We start from the raw sequence: 17,670 nt of genomic DNA, 5'->3' as shown, positions 1-17,670 counted from the left end.
CTGAAAAATTTAAAAATTGAATCTAAATGGGATTCCAGGCAATAAAGAATTCTACAAAATTTAATTTAATTTAATTTAATTAATTTAATTTAATTAATTCAATTTATATGCCGCCCCTCTCTGAAGACTCAGAGCGATGAGGGATATCTAAGTGAACAGTACATACAGATGTAAAATATTCATATAAATATTGCAAGTTTCCAAATGTGTCTACAGTGGTATCATCTGTGCAGAACATGTTTGTTTATTTTAATTAATAAATTGTCCATTAATGGCTTAAAGACTTCATATTTAAAAATATAAATTTCCAAGCAAGGTAATTCAAAACTATTTCAAAAGAATCCCCGTGATTTTATATTGCCTGTTAGGATTCAGTTGCTTTTGTGTCCCAATGGAATGATCTTGGTATAAAAACTATTTTTAAAATATATTTTGCTGGGAAACATAATCAACTTCTTAATCCCTTGTTTGTCAACCAAAGAAGATACAATTTACACAATTTAGTCCCTCAATAATATTTAGATAGATTGCATCTCTTAGATGTTTGCTAAAATGCGGTGAAGTGTCAAAATGCAGAGAAGCTGCCTCTGCCTTAATTCATAGATAGGGCAGCTCCATCCAAAGTTACCCCTCATGCACTCTCCCCGACCAGGGGTGGGTTGTAAAATTTTTTACTACCGGTTCTGTGGGCGTGGCTTATTTTGTGGGTGTGGTTTGATGGTCATATGACAAACAACTCTTTAGGATTTAGCAGAGATACTGGTCTACCAGGCTTTTAACTGCTTGCAAAGCCGTACCAGTCAACCCATTTGTTTTTGGAGCATTCCAGTCTACCTATTCGTTTTTGGAGCGCACTGATCTACCACCACATTGCCTTTTACCACTGATCAGCTGTAGGGCGGCCCTTTGAAGCACTGCGGCAAGAGTTTAAACAGTTTTTTGCCGCTCTGCCACCACCAAGAGCATGGGAAACCGCTTTCAGGCAGCTTGGTCTCAATTGCCAATCTACCACCACCGAGCGATTTACAAGGAGCAGATCGGTTCTAGCCAATCAGTTGGGAGACTTCTTGGCTTTTCAATTTAAAGCTAAGGTGTCTTGTTGTTTTTTTCTCTTCTTTGTCAAGTGAACCCTGATTTTTTCCTTCTAGCCGATCAGCTGCGACTCGGGAGGCAGCGAATAGATTGGGGGCAGGGCCAGGCAGAGGTGGTATTTACCGGTTCTCTGAACTACTCAAAATTTCCACTACCAGTTCGCAAGAACCGGGGAGAACTGGTAGCAACCCACCACTTTCCCCAACCCGTGTAGCATCTCTCATGCATCCTCATGCACCCTCCATGATCCATGCAGCGTCTCTCACATACCACCTTTGTGATGCACCGTTTCATCCAATTGAAGATTATAAACAGACGAGCATCCATAGGAGTTTTAGTAATATATAAATGGCTGTGAGCAATTTTTAGTAAGGAACAGGACACAGTTGGTTGTGGTAAAAACATAGAGTGCTTTTGACATATATTGTCTCTTGAAGGATCCATTTGCAGAGGCTGGTATTGTACTAAGAGACTGTCATCTCTGAGCAAACTTTTCAAGACGCTCAAGTGTATTGCTATTTGGTGTTAATTAGTGTTAGCATTGTACCTGTGTATCAAGGGCATGTTCAGGGAGAAGGCAAAAAGTCAAGACAGAAGGTATGCCTTTGTGATCTGACAAACATAGAAAGAATTTCAATCATACCTTTGTCCCCATCTTCACTTTTTGGACAGGATAGAGCAGTGATGGCTAACCTTTTTGCCATCGCATGCCAGGAGGGTGGGGGGGTTGTGAGTGCATGTGCCCACACCCATAATTCTATGTGCCCTGCCCCCACGCATGTGACTCCCACCGCTCCTGGCATGCGATGGCCTGGTAGGCCCATTTTTCTTTCTCACCTAGCTCCAGGGCCTCTCTAGGAGTCTGGGGACGGCGAAAATGGCCTTCCCCACCCCCTTGGAGGTCCTCCGGAGGCCAAAAACGGCCCATTTGACAACTTCCGGTGGGACCGGAAGGCCCGTTTTTTGCTGTCCCCAGCCTCCAGGGCCTCTCTAGGAGTCTGGGAGGGCGAAAACAGCCTTCCCCACCCCCCTGGAGGTCCTCCGGAGGCGAAAAATGGTCTGTTTGGAGCTGAGCTTGTGTGCCCACTGATGTGGCTACATGTGCCACCTTTGGCACGCGTGCCATGGGTTCGCCATCATGGGGATAGAGTGACTGCTGCAAAAAAAAAAAGTCTGAAAAAAGATACTATATAAAATACTCAGTAAGAAAAACGAATGTGGTCAATAGCAAAAGAAATGGCTAAAGTGTTAAAAGGCAGAGATAATGCAAAGTGCTTTTAATGAAATTGTTTTCCTAATAGCGAGAACAATTAACCAGTGGAACAGCTTGCCTTCAGAAGTTGTGGGTGCCCCATCACTGGAGGCTTTTAAGAAAAGACTGGACAGCCATTTGTCTGAAATCATATAGGGCAGGGGTGTCAAACTCAAGGCCCGTGGGCCAGATCCAACCTGTGGGGTGTTTAAATCCAGCCTGTGGGGCTAACCTGGAAATATCAAAGGACTGGCCCGCAGTGCCTCTGCCTGCCAAAACAGGCCACATGAGGCCACCCTGTGGTCTGTTTTTGGCCTCCATGGCCTCCTGCAGCATTCTGCTGGCCAAAAACTCCCGAGGCCCCTGCGTAGCCTGTTTTTAGCCAGCCAAGTGCTGCAGGAAGCCATGGAGGGTGAAAATGAGGTGTGGGGGGGGCGTGCACAGCCCCCCCCCCGTGCCCCATTTTGGCTGGTAAAGTGCTGCAGGAGGCATCTGTTATGTTCTGACAGATTGGTGCATGCGTATCTACCACCGCCAGGCGAGGGCGCTCTTCTGGTGGGAAATGAGCCGAGCGCTCATTGGGTAAGATGCTGACAGCTCGCATATATTAGAGCTGTCAAAGCCTGAAGGAATCGCTTCGTCCCTCAGATAGTTAGTTGCTGTTAGCGATTAAGCCGTTGCTGTTAACTTGTTCTAATTAAAGGTATGGTTATCGTTAATTGAGTCAGCCTCGTTTTCTGCCAACCCCCGTCAGTATATACCACTGGCGACGAAGGTGGGATGGTGAGGCGGCAAATCGAGCAACAACGTTTCAGCTGTCATTGACCTATTAAGCATACCGGAACACAGTTAAGTGCCTCAGGCAACCGCCCGGACACCATGGCCACCCTAACGATGTTCGCGCCCTTTAACCAGATGCAGGAGACGTGGGACTCTTTCCTAGACAGGTTTGACTGTTTCTTAGCAGCTAATGACTATACTTTACTAGGCTTTACTGGGCGATCGGAAGCAAGCCGTATTCCTCAGCGTCTGCGGCCATGAGATGTTTGAGACCGCAAGAGTGCTATTAGCGCCCCTGAGGGTTCAAGACGTGCCGTGGGATACACTAATGGCCAAGTTAAAAGGACACTATGCCCCACTGCCTTCCCGTGTTGCTAGGCGCTATGCTTTCCGCCACAGATATCAGGCTGAAGGGGAAACGATTAACCAATACATGGCCGCGTTAAGGACAGCCGCCCTGTATTGTGAATTCTGGGACCTGGATGACCTCCTGCTTGATCAATTAATTTGCGGGGTACAGGATCTTAACCTACAACACCGTCTGTTGGCCAGAATGGATGCCACCTTGCAGTGGGCGATTGATGAGGCCCGTGCATCCGAGCTGTCGGATAAGTCCTCAAACGAAATGCAGAAGACATCTGGCCCCGCACTGGTGAAACAGGCTTCAGCTGTTCACCATGAAGACATTGACTCAGACCACTCCATAGATGACGAAGGAGTGAGCCGTTTAAAGACAGTTCCTAAGAAGGATCGGGACCCCGAGAAGCGGAAGGCACAGAGTCGGTGCGATGGTTGTGGGGGAAACCACAGCCGGTCTTCCTGCAGATTCTGGAGTGCGGAGTGCAGGCGATGTGGCAGGAAGGGCCACATAGCCAAACTCTGCCGAGCCGGCCAACCGTCCGCAGTTAATCCTAATAGACCATTGTCCCGGGAAGTCTGACCACAAGGTAGACAAGGCCCCAAGGGGGAGTGCTTTACCATCTATTGAGACACGCACAGCCCTGAGGTAGATGTTGGCCAGGCCAGTGGGGAAGTAAAAAGAAAAATTTTCCTCACATTGTTAATCGAGGGTATTCCGTGTAAAATGGAAGTTGACATGGGATCCTCAATGTCCATAGTGTCATGGAGCACCTTTAAGCGCCTGTCGCCCAAAATGTTAAAACACCGTTTGTCTCCAGGCAGTATTAGGTTGCGGGACTATCAAGGTAACTCCATCCCCATTTTGGGGCACGGATATGTCAGAGTACAATATAACAATTTTAGCGGCCTCCTGCAAGTAATCGTTGTCAGCGCTCCTTACCTAATCTCCTAGGGTTAGATTGGTTTGATGCCCTAGGTTTGGCCATAACAGAGGTTCATAGGAATGGCGAGGATAAATTTGCCTCCTTATTAGATGAGTTCGCTGACGTATTCAGCGAGGGGCTTGGTACCTACGTAGGTTCCCCTATATCTTTTAGCCTGGACCCTGGTGTTGCCCTCATCAGGCTCAAACCTCGGAGAGTTCCCCTGGCACTCCTGCCCAAGGTCGATAAGGAACTGGATAGACTAATTAGCCAAGGGATCCTGGAGCCTGTGGACTACGCTAAATGGGAGACCCCCATCGTGCTTGCCATTAAACCTAACGGCTCGATTTGAATTTGCGCCGACTATAAGGCGACATTAAATAAGGCGTTGCAGTCCAACCCGTATCCTGTTCCTGAGGTACAGCACTTGCTGCATTCTTTGGGCCACGGCGCGGTGTTTGCCAAGTTGAACATGGCGCAAGCCTACCAACAGCTTCGGGTGGACAGCGCCTCTGCGGAGGCCCAGACAATAGTTACCCACCGTGGCGCCTTCAAGTGCAACCGCCTGCAATTCGGCATTTGTGTTGCCCCTGGGATCTTCGAGAGTTTGGTAGAGTGGCTATTACAAGGACTACCAGGGGTGATACTGTATTTTGATGACGTCTTCGTCTCGGCGAAGGATGACCATGAGCTTCTGAGCCATTTGCGACAGGTCCTAGCTAGGTTCCAGCGTGCTGGCCTTAAATTAAAGCGCGACAAGTGCCAACTTGGCTCTTCACAGGTCGAGTTCTTGGGCTACCAGATTGATGCTGCAGGGATTCACCCTACTCAGGCGAAGGTACGAGCCATCAAGGAGGCCCCCACTCCTAAGTCCAAGTCCGAATTGCAGGCCTTTTTGGGCCTTTTAAACTTTTACAACATGTTTCTTCCACACAAGGCCACTCTCGCAGAGCGGCTCCACCATTTGCTTAAGACTCAAACGCCATGGTCCTGGGGCCCCCGGGAGGCTGCTTCTTTTGCAGCTGTTAAAGACTTGTTGACTTCTTCTAACCTGTTGGTCCAGTACGATAGCTGCCTCCTGTTGTCCCTTGCCTGTGACGCTTCTCCCTATGGCGTCGGGCAGTCCTCAGTCACCGCCTCCCCAATGGCTCTGAGGCTCCTATTGCTTATTTCTCCCGAATGCTCTCCCCAACTGAGCGCCGGTATGGCCAAATCGATAAGGAGGCTCTTGCTTTGGTGGCTGGGGTCAAACGTTTCCACCACTACTTGTATGGCCGCTCATTTGACCTCGTCACGGACCATAAGCCCCTCCTCGGTATTCTGGCCGGGGAAGGCAAACCCTGCAGATCATCTCCCCTTGCATGGCTCGAAGGGTCGAATTCCTGATGGCTTATCATTACTGCCTCCTGCACCACCCCGGTAAGGCACTGGGCCACGCGGATGCCTTCAGTCATTGCCCACTTCCCTCACTGGTTGATGACCCCACACCTGTCGCTGCTGTTTTATTAATCGACGACCAATGCCTTCCCGTCACAGCCACAGATGTGGCGCAGCTCACCGTTAAAGACAAAACCCTCTCGCAAGTTCTGGACTGGGTTCTGAGAGGATGGCCTCTTGGTCCCACTGCCCCTGAGTTCCAGCCCTTCAAAATCTGCCAAACTGAACTGACTACTCTAAAGGGGTGTTTGCTGTGGGGTGCGAGGGTCATTATACCGCCTACCTTGCGGGGGAATGTTTTATCGTCTTTGCATGAGGGTCACCCAGGCATCGCCCGCATGAAAGCCTTGGGGCGCAGTTATGTTTGGTGGCCTTGTTTAGACCAGGATATCGCAAATTGGGTAGCTGGCTGTTCTCCCTGCCAGGAGTCGTGAGCGTCTGCTCCGGCTGCCCCTCCCCGGGAGTGGGATTCCCCCCCCCATCCCTTGATCCCATCTGCATGTTGATTTTGCGGGACCTATGCAAGGGCATACCTTTATGGTTGTACCTATTCTAAATGGGTTGAGGTGGTGCCTATGCCTTCCACCTCGTCAGACGCTGTTGTCCGTGCACTGCGCCTCCTGTTCACAACCCATGGGCTCCCAGATTTTATCATCTCCGATAATGGCCCTCAACTCACATCTACCACATTCCAAGGGTTTTTGCCCGTGTGGCCCCGTTTCATCCAGCCGGAAATGGTTTGGCTGAGAGGGCCGTGATGTCGGCTAAGGAGGCCCTCCATAGGTTGGGGTTAGGGGATTGGCAGTCTAAGGTGGCCACCTACCTTTTAACGCAACATTCTACCCCTTGCCCAGTCACCAATCGCTCCCCGGCGGAACTACTTATGGGCCGCCGCCTACGAATTCCCTTAGATCGTTTACATCCAACCTATTCCACTGAGTTGCCCCTAGACTCTGTGGGTGGGGTCCGAGTTTTCCATGAAGGAGACCCTGTCTATGCCAGAAATTACAGTGGCAACCCACATTGGGTTCTGGGGACAATTTCGGGGGTGACGGGACCGCGATCTTATTCTGTCCTCCTGGCTGATGGCCGTCTGTGGCACCAGCACATTGACCAGTTGAGGGTGCGGCGTTTGCCAGACCTGCAGGAGCATGGCCCCCAAGCCTCGACAGTTCCTGTGTGTCCACCAGCGTGCGAGCACGCGCCTGACCACCTACCACCTACCACCTACCATTGGACTCACCTGTACGGAAGGAATTGGCAACGATGGATGATCCGGGTGACAATGGGTTCACTCCTCCTTCCCAGTCCATCTCCGATCCTCCGACCTGGTCGCCCGTCCCAACCGCAGGGACCAATCTACGCCGTTCAGGGAGGAGCCGGCACCGCCCGGCATACCTGCATGATTACGCATGCGTCATACTGGGGAAAAGGGGTGTTATGTCCTGACAGATTGGTGCATACGTATCTACCACCGCCAGGCGAGGGCGCTCTTTTGGCGGGAAATGAGCCGAGCGCTCATTGGGTAAGATGCTGACAGCTCGCATATATAAGAGCTGTCAAAGCCTGAAGGAATCGCTTCGTCCCTCAGATAGTTAGTTGCTGTTAGCGATTAAGCCGTTGCTGTTAACTTGTTCTAATTAAAGGTATGGTTATCGTTAATTGAGTCAGCCTCGTTTTCTGCCAACCCCCGTCAGTATATACCAGCATCCATCCCGTCTCCCCACACCCCCCCTCTACCGCTCCGCAGAGAACTACAACGCTGATCCAGCCCTTGAAGAAATTCAGTTTCATACCCCTGATATAGGGTCTCCTGCTTGAGCAGGGGGGTTGAACTAGAAGACTTCCAAGGTCCCTTCCAATTCTTGTTATTCTGTTAAACTATTGCATTGTTTTGACAGTGGTTGAAGAGAGATAAAGAGACTCCAACAAAACAAATGAAAGATAAATGACTGAAATTACTTCAATTGAAATTGAAAAGAAGTGGATGGTGTATTTTAGACGTAGGATATGGAAGAGTGGAATTGAACAAAGGGTGCATGGGTCCATTTGGGAAACAACAATTGCACCACAGAATTTATGGCAGGGAAATGGAGAAGAGGAGGGTCAGTTGCCAACCATTTCACTAATTTAAGACAGAGGCTTGGTTTTCACCTTACTGGATTGGACTCATTGTCTAAGGTTGTGCCTGCAAAGAAACGTTCTTTTTTCCTGCATGCTTATTATTTTTTATTGTTGATTATGTTAATTTTTATTTTGCTTGCCCCTTTCACACCCATTAAACTCTGGAATCAGAAAGATTTGAAAATAGCACAGTTGCGCTGCCGTTGAAGTCTGAGGCTTCGTTTTGAGCAATTTTACAAAATCTCTTTTTTCCCCAGTAAATTCAGCGGGAGGTGCGGGGGAGAGGGGGGTCGGAATACTGTACAGTACAGACATAGCAGGAAGCAAGCAAGTTAACGAGAGCAGCACAACCACTCTTTCACAAGACTCTGTCATCCAAAGGCGGTCACTACTCCTGTCGTGGCTTTGTAACTCAGTCAAAAATTCAGCCCTCCTCTACCCTCGCCTGCCTTCATTCACGTCCCACCAACTCCTGCTCTGAAAAGGGGACTGCGCACCCCGCCCTTTCCCGAGGTGGGATTGATAGATCCACAGCGCCACCTGGTGGATAACGGATGTGACTACGCTGCTCGGAGCTTTCTTTCAAGGAAAGACTCGAAGGAGGAGAATTAAGAAGTAGGCTGTTACTTTTCATCAGAGAAGTTACAGTCTGGAGCTGAAGAATGTGCCGCCACACCCGATTGGCTCCTTCCCTTCACTCAAAAACTGAGAAACGGAAAGAGACCTTTTCTCCCTGAAGATGCAGACCCCCTCTTGAAACCAAAGGATAACCATCTTCATTTTACCTTTTTCAGTCTAAAAGTATATTGATCTCAGTATTTTGCAGGTAAGCTGACTACAACTTTGTATTCCTGCCCATTTTGTGATTTTTTTTCTTAATAATTAATTATCAGAGGACAAGCAAGTTTAAAAACACTGTTGTTTATCAAGAGAAGCAAATTTTATTTCTGCACAAACAGATGGGAAATTTTGCTGAACTTTTGCTTGGATGTTCAGTTATAGGGAGGCAAAGCTAATCCTCTTGTGCACCCTCTTTGCTTTCACAAAGCCTTTTTCTCAGCAGAAGTTGTTCTTATGCCTGCAGGAAAATGACTTCAGAATACAGTTGTACCCTTCTTTTAGCCACCAAAGCTGGGGAGTGGGGTGGGGGTGTAACATAGAGAGGTAATTAATCAGAATATGTATTGTTCGTGGGGTCATATCAGCACAAATGATCATTGGGTTATTTTTAATCACTTCTGGATTTTTTAAAACATATCTCTGGTTTAACTCTGCTTAAGAAACTAGAATATTTGGTCTGTACTATTTGTGAGGATTTTACATCTTCTAATAATCTAGCAACACAGTTAGATGCTGCAATGATTTTAACTTTTAAAAGCAGGCTAATTTTCTTTCCTTTAATACTGCCATTCTAGATATATTGCTTTCACTGTGTCACAAAGGAAAGTGCAAAATTCACTGACTATTTTAAATTTCTGTCTTAATTCCAGATTTAGGAATTGTACTCACTAGTGAGTTTGATTGACAAATTGCAATTTCTGTGTGTATATTTCTATGTATCTAAAACGTGATAGAACAATAATTTATTCATCAACACTGTTTGTCCACCTGCTTTGTATCATTTGACACAAAAGTAGTAGCATCTTCAGCAAATAGCATGCTTGGTTCTTGGTTTTGCTGCTTCAGAATTCAGACCTTGGTCTCTAAGCTTACAGAAGTCAGCCCAGCCCAGCCTTCTGCTTTGTGGAAGGACGTGAATGCAGGGAGGAAGAACATTCTGAGCAGTTACACATCAAGAATCTCTCTTTGGCTATTAGTTGGGAACATGTTCTGTCCAAAAACAGCTCCTTTCACAAAGGTATCACCACAAGCAGCAGCCATAGTGCCAGGGGAGGCCCAGCCTTGCATGGTTCTTTAGAAAGGATTCTGATCTGGTCAATGGGTTGGATTGGATTGGATTGGGAAATGTCTAGACCTACCACAGAACATGCTCTTCTTCTGCATAAGGCTACTCTGCTGAATGATCTGGAAGTTGTAAGGAAAGTTATATCCAGGTTTTTAGTTAAGATTGAATGTCATATGGTTCATGAGAGCATTAGTACAACAACATGAAATACAGTGAGAAAGTTCAAGCAAAGCAATCGGAAGAGAAGAGAAGAGAAGAGAAGAGAAGAGAAGAGAAGAGAAGAGAAGAGAATGGAAGAGAAGAATATTCTTAATAATAATGGTCAATGTTAGAGGAACTATTCAATGTCTCCTTTTGTTAAGTTAACAAAATCAAGATCAGCTGTTAATATAAAAACTTAAAAATATTTCCGTTCTGGGCACCTATAACAGCTTGTTGTTACATCATTACTATGGTTTTTGTTCAGCAGAGAAATACAATCTACTATAGCATACTGGGGAAGGTTGTTTGAAGTTCCACATATTTCTGAAATTTTGTGGGCCTCACTATTAAACATAAAGGAGAGCTGACTGTCCTATACAAACTGTTTTCCATGTAAAGACACAATGCAAATTAGAGACCCAAACTACAGCTGGAATTCCTTGATTTGCAGGCCTGAAAATTCCTGATTTGTTTAATCATAAATATAAGCACTTTAAACCTAAGAAGTAGTAGTAGTAACTTTATTAAAATGGCTGCAGATCAAATCAGATTTGTAGGGGTAAAATATTACTTTCATTAACAGTTTATATTTCTCAGTTCTAAGGTTTATGAGACCCAAGTTATGGGGAGAAGCCATAGCTCAATATGCAGTATTTATTTCTGTTTGAAAAAGACGTCAGCTTTTGTCCATTGCCTTTTTTTAGTATCAGGGTTGGGAAAGAATTTTTATTTGCAATCTTGATTATTTTCCTTTCTTTTGAAACATTTCTCTGCAAAATATTCTTGATTATTGAACTGTAAAAGAATGTATTTATAATGTGTGAATATATAGACCAAACCAGAGTTTCTAACAGGTAAACACTCATTTATGACCTCATTATTTTTCTTACATAAAATACTTAAAATACTTCAGGAAAATATGTAAAATATGTAAAATACTTCAGGAACATTTAGTACTTTTTAAAATCCAGATATAGATTTTAAAGTTATTTTTTCTTAAAAGTAACTGACTGTGTGGAAGCCAAAAAAACAAACAAACCCCCCCCCCAACCTGTGAAGGTCCTAATATCTGATGAAATCAGAAAGACATTGCTGAGAACTGCACTTTTAGGCCTCCTAAAATACATGGTTCCAGCTCCCCTTTTAGAACAACCTTGGGAGGTTGTTCTTGAACAGGATGTGGCCTGGGAAGTAATGCAGGGGTTGTGCCGTTGGAAGGTTCTGCTCACCTCTAGAGTTCACTGATGGTCTTGGGCAAGTCATTTTTTTAATGGATTTGTGTAGTTTGGTTAATATTTTTATTTCTGTCACCATCCAGAAATCTCTGGGCAATGGATGGCAATGGGTATATATGTTCATTAAATAAAAAATATAAATAAAATAGTCCTTCCATCAGGCCACATTCATACTGGATTTGTACCAGATAACTTCCACTAAAACCAAATATTCCCAAGACTGATGAAATAAATATCCTGATTTAAATTTCAGATTAATAATGAGACATCTCCATTCCTTCCTCCATATTAATTCAATGAATGTGTTTTTTCTCATTTAATTATGATTTCCCATAAAAGTGTAAATTTATGGAACAAGATCAATCAAGAATGGGGGAAAGAGACAAATCTCTATGGTAGGAGATTTAAAATGAAGAAGATTCCATAAAGTGGCGCCACAGCAGAAAAAACTTGTCTCCTGTGACCCACCAAATATAGATCTCTAACTGATCCCAAGCACAGCATGCCTTTTTTACCAGATCTAGTGGGGCAGGCTGATATAGCCAGAGAGAGTTGGTCTCTCAGATAGCTTGATCCAATGCCATGAAAGACTTCAAAGGTCAAAACCAGTAGCTTGAATTGGACTCAGAAGTAAACGGGCAACCCATGCAGCTGGCAGAGCAGAGATGTAACCTGTGCTGATTTAGGAGTGCACATGCCCACACTGCTGCATCCTGTAACAGTTGAAGCTTCGAGATACTCTCTTTAGAGTAAGCCCCATGTAGATTTTATCACCATAGTCCAAACTGGAAGTGATTAGGACATGAATGACTGTGAGCAGGGCTGCAGATCCAAGAATGGGTAAAACTGGCACACAAAACAAAGCTATGGGAAAGACCTCCTAGACATAGCTATCACCTATTCATCAAGCAGGAGTTATGAGTGTAGGAGGACCCCCCGGATTGTACACTGGTTCTGTCTGGGGAAGTGCAATCCCATTTGAGCTCTTCCAGAAGGACATCATGGTTGAAGGTATCAAAAACCTGAGAAGTCAAATAGAGCAAGGATGGATACACTACCTCCATCCCACCCATTCCAGAGGTCATCCAAAAGCATGGCCGATGTCTTTTCCATCCTATAGCCAAGTCTGAATCCTGACTGAAGAGGATCCAGATAATCTGCTTCCTCTAAGGCCCTCTAAAGTGTTGCACCACCGTTTTCCCTACCATTTTCCCCTGAAAAGAGGTGAGATCCTGGATGAAAATCGTCCAGTATGCTGGGATCCAATTATGGCTTCTTGAGGAGGGGGAAACATGACCTCTCTAAGAGGTAAAGAACAACCCCCTCCTTCAAAGAAGAATTAATCACTGCAAGAACTCGCTCACACAACATCCCCCTGAACTGCTTTAACCAGCTGGGAGAGGCATGGATCTAAAGAGCACGTGGCTGAGCTTACAGGCTACTGAGGAGTCTCTCCTGTTTAAGCAGGAGGCTGAACTAGAAGACCCCCCCCCCAAGGTCCCTTCCAGCTCTAGTCTATTCTCTTTACAGTCTGTCCAGCTTTTGTTGCCATATGAATTCTGCTGGACTAGGTGGACTAAAAATTTCACTCTATGTAAGGCACCTTCCCAGCATCCACTACTTTGTGTCTTAGTCAATTCAAAAAGTTTTAACTTTTGTGCTGACTCTATTCTAGCAGTACGTGAAGCAGACGGGAGAATTGTGGTGATGTTCTCACAAACTTTTTTAGCTGTTCTGCTCTGCACAACTGTCGTCCACCTCAATGCTCAAAATGATGAAGGAACTTCTTGTGCAGGTAAAAAACATAGTTTCTCAATTTACTTCAGTTCTTTGTGCTTTTTCCTTCTGTCATGCCTTCTGAAAATATGTAATGCTATAAGTTTAATATAAAAAATAATTAAAAATCTTCTACTGAAGATGTTCTAGGATTACAATCCATGTCCAAAATCATATATTTGAATATCTAGGATTCTGCAGTGCTTTGAGTCTGAAGGCAAAAGGGTGTTATCAATCTTACTGTGTACTCAGATAGCTCTAATTCCTTAAAGCAGCTACATTTTTTCTAGAATTCTGTGACTCATCTGCAGCAGCCACAAAACCCCAATGAAAATGGTATAGACTCACACACATACAGACACACACACATAATCCAGCTGGAGTGTATGCATTTATATTATTTGACTCATCTTTAAAAGGTGGAAAAGATGCAGAAAAGCACAACCAAAATTATCATTGTTCCAATATTTGAGGTGCTGCCATAAGGAAGAGGGGGTCAACTTATTTTGCAAAGCACCTGAGGGCAGGACAAGAAGCAATGGGTAGAAACTAATCAAGGAGAGAACCAACCTAGAACTAAGGAGAAATTTCTTGACAGTTAGAACAATTAATCAGTGGAACAACTTGCCTTCAGAAGTTGTGGATGCTCCAACACTGGAAGTTTTTAACAAGAGATTGGACAACTATTTGTCTGAAATGGTATAGGATTTCCCTATAAAAAGAGTTGTTTCTTAATTTTCAGGAAAAATATAAAAGTAAGTATTACTAAAAAAAAAACTAGTGATTTTTTTTTCTTTTTCCCTCCCTCGTAGTACTCAAACTGAATACCATTCAGCAAATGGATTAGCACCAAGTGGTTTGGTGGGTTTCTGAAAAGTTATGGAGGGATAAACTAGGAGAATTTCCTACACAGACTTTCCAAGCTGAGAGTCATCATACCTTTGGATTCTTGTGACTTGGCAGAAAAGATAAAAAGAGGAATGAGAGCAAAGGGAGATGCTGTTGGAAAAGGGATGCCTGCCTGCATGCAGTGCCTCAGGCATATCCCAGAGACTTGGGACAGCAACCCAGAAAATGGGTTGTCCAGTGGGGATCACTTTGAGACATTTTTCATGCTGCACTGAATTCCATCATTTGGGAGGAAGCATGAGATAAATGTAGAGAGTATTCATTTCTTACTTTTACAAATTCATGAAAGCCATTGTGGCAACAAGATCTTAATAAATTAGTGAGCTGAAGGCAATATAGCTAGTCCTCAACTTACAACAGTTAATTTGGTGACTTTTCAAAGTTACAACAGCACTGGAAGAAGTGACTTAGAACCATTTTTCACACTTACGACCTTTGCAGCATCCCCATGATACAATTCAGCATCCCCGTGATACAATTCAGATGCTTGGTAACTGACTCATATTTGTGACAGTTGCAGTGTCCCCAGGATTATATGATCACCTTTTGTGACTTTCTGACAAGCAAACTCAATGAGGAAGCCAGATTCACTTAACAACTATGTTACTAACTTAACAACTGCAGTGATTCACTTAACAACTGTGGCAAGATAGGTCATAAAATGAGGCAATATGTACAAGCACTTATGTGAAGGTGGCCACTTCTAAATACGTCTGTGCATCCAAGAAACTTTATGTAGTTCCTCTCAAATTAAGAAGTGTAAAGATGAAGATTAGCATTATGGCGCCAATATCTTTATAGCTTGAATTCTGATCATATCTGAAACTTGTCCTTCAAAGATGAAGGAAGGAGTTGTTACTGAAAGCAGCATAGACTGCCTTTAGACTGTATTTGTAGGCTTTGGGGAAAGAAGAAGTATGCATGATGCTGCCATAATGAAATAATTGACTTCTATACTTGCATACAATGGCAAATGGGCAGGATTTGCATCATGATGTAGCTGCATGTGTGTCATATTAATGCAGTTTCAGTATGCTGTGGATCCCTGCTTAAAAAGAGGGACATCACATCTAGGAACTTGGTTTGGGAAGACATATAGGAGATGTACCTGGGGTGGAAAAAAGAAATTCCAGTAGCCCATTTGGCTTAATAAATACAGTAAAAATTTGCTTAAGGGTGACTATGTTTCTGATAATTCTGTTAATTCCTGAGGTTTATTTATGTGATTACTTTAGGCTGAGAAACTGTATTGACCAAAACTCTCATACAGACAGTACTTACTGTCTGTAAATTTAGATTAGCCTCATTGGTTTAAGGAATACATGTTCCAAGTGGAAATAAAAAAGGCTCATGCAATATTCTATATGTTACATACTGATGCTACCCTGTAATGGAGATCAGAATGATCATCTCTTCTTGGAGAATGTGGTTTGGGAAAAAGGGAGGGAGAGATCTCATGTCTTCATGAAGCTGTAAGAGTCAATTCAGGAACTGATCCTTAACTCAGCTACTGCACCATAGGAATGAAAAACTACACAAACTCCAGGGGTTTCATTCCCCAGGAACATCTGGCAAGCCTCTAGATGGGTATGTATCTAGTCTCCTTACCACATTCTTTCTCCTTTTCTTTTTATACAGATAAAACTGAGTGTCCTATCACAGTGTACTTTGTCATTGACACATCTGAGAGCATTGCCCTTCAGACTGACCCTATTGAGAGTTTAGTGAACCATAGCAAGAAGTTTGTTGCTCAATTCGTCAATAAGCTGGCCAATGAGGTCTACCAACAACAAATATCCATAAACTGGCAAATTGGGGGACTTCATTTTTCAGATATAGTGGTAATCTTTAGTCCTTTAACCCAAGACAAGCTGATATTCAATGATCGGTTGGAAAAAATCCGTTACATTGGTCGGGGCACTTTTACAGATTGTGCTCTCTCCAACATGACGGCTCAGATGCCTCTCAATTCACTGGGGGTGAATTATGCCGTTGTGATCACTGATGGCCATGTGACAGGGAATCCCTGTGGAGGGATGAAGCAGCAAGCTGATCGAGCACGAGATGCAGGGATCAAACTCTTTGCAGTGGCCCCCAGCCAGAAAATCTATGAGCAAGGTCTCCAGGAAATTGCCAGCCTTCCACATGAGCTTTTCCGGAACAATTATGCCACCCTAAAGAAAGGCAGTGTTGATGAAGATACTGAGACCATGGATAAGATCATCCAAGTTATGGTAAGAATTGATACCTAAGAATTGTGTTAAAACATTGTTTTACTGGATCATTTAGTAGATTGATAGTCTACTAAGGTGGGAGCTGCAAGGTATGGTTTTCTAAAAACCAAGTACTAATTGGCTTAATTTGCATGAAAATACTTCAGGCCATCATTAGAAACAAAATATTTTAGAGAAGAAATGAACAGGAAGAGAGAACAAAGGAGATTATTCCTGTTCCTGCTACCTGAAGAAATCTCTAAGGAGGCATTTGCTACGCAGGATTCCAGGTCCTGCTCCAGAATTTGTTCTTAGATAATACAAAATAAAAAATAAAAAAATGGAGTGGCCATCCCAGATTTTGTGTATAAACTCTGCCCAAAATTCCTTTTGTTTTTCCAAACAGACTGCAATCCCCTTGAGGGTGGTTCTTCACAGCACTATCACTAGAGGAGAGAGGGAGGGAGGGAGGGAGGGAGGGAGGGAGGGAGGGAGAGAGAGAGAGAGAGAGAGAGAGAGAACAGTGGGATGGTTAAACACACAGATCTAAACATTTAATTTTTTTAATATTGAAATAAATGTGAGGAAATCATACTAGATATTACTATAAACCTGTACAAAGTTAAAATAATGTAAATAATATAATCAATTTATACCTAACACAATGTATGAATATGCTTAATTTGATACAACCAATTATGTCTATCATGGGAGCAATACAAATCAAGCAAAAGCACCTGATAGGATTTAAGCATAGACACATAAGGTTAGAAAGAACTCTGGAGGTCTTCTAGTGCAACCTCCTACCCAGGGCAAGAATCCTCAAACAATCTCAGAAAATTAGGTGTCCAACCCTAGTTTGATAACACTAGATGATGGTGCATTTGCAGTTCTAAAAGTCAAACTACTCCACTCCTCAATAGCTCTCACTGGCAGGAAATTCCTCTTTATTTCAAGTTTGGATCTCTCTCTGTAAAGTTTATATCCTTTGGTCCTTGGATGTTGCAAAGAACAAATCTACCAACTTTTCCCTCTGAGAGCCCTTCGGCTATTGAAACACTATTATTATGCCTTTCCTTAGTCTTCTCTTATTTAGGCTATTCATACATAGTTCTAAATTCTTCATAAATTTAGCCTCTAAGCCTCTCACCACCTTTCTTGCTCTTCTCTGCACTCTTTCCACATCCTCAGTCTCTGTCTTGCATTGTGTTGATCAAAACTGGACAGTACTCCAAGTGTTGAAGAGCACTTGGCCTAGAACAGAATGCTGAATTATTCTCCTCATTCCTCCTTCCCCTGTAGAAATAGATCCATTAAGGACTAGGAGTTGAAGAGAATTGTTCAACCAATTGCAAAACCATCTGGTAGTGGGTCTGTCCTTGTGACATTGTTCATTTTATTAAGTAGGAATTTGTGGTCAACATTAAGTAAGTGCCTTACTTAAAATTTAAGTACAATATAT

General features: G+C 43.9%; 1 protein-coding gene across 3 annotated transcripts in view; it reads left to right on the top strand.

Moving 5' to 3' along the window:
* Nucleotides 1-8,637: 8,637 nt before the first annotated feature.
* COL6A2 (collagen type VI alpha 2 chain) overlaps nucleotides 8,638-17,670 on the top strand; it is a 56,574-nt gene continuing 47,541 nt past the window's right edge. For 2 of the 3 annotated variants that reach the window (XM_070933154.1, XM_070933156.1), the window contains exons 1-3: nucleotides 8,638-8,794; nucleotides 12,986-13,105; nucleotides 15,634-16,229. In XM_070933154.1, the coding sequence (XP_070789255.1) occupies nucleotides 13,018-13,105; nucleotides 15,634-16,229 (684 nt within the window). In that variant the 5' untranslated portion in view covers nucleotides 8,638-8,794; nucleotides 12,986-13,017. The remainder of the gene's footprint in view (nucleotides 8,795-12,985; nucleotides 13,106-15,633; nucleotides 16,230-17,670) is intronic. The other variant, XM_070933155.1, reaches the window with a different exon arrangement.

This window comes from Pituophis catenifer, unplaced genomic scaffold, assembly GCF_029215685.1.
Source record: "Pituophis catenifer annectens isolate HBS135680 unplaced genomic scaffold, rPitCat1.0.hap2 SCAF_1, whole genome shotgun sequence".
Classification (NCBI taxonomy): domain Eukaryota; kingdom Metazoa; phylum Chordata; class Lepidosauria; order Squamata; family Colubridae; genus Pituophis; species Pituophis catenifer.
This window is presented reverse-complemented; position numbering and strand designations above follow the sequence as displayed.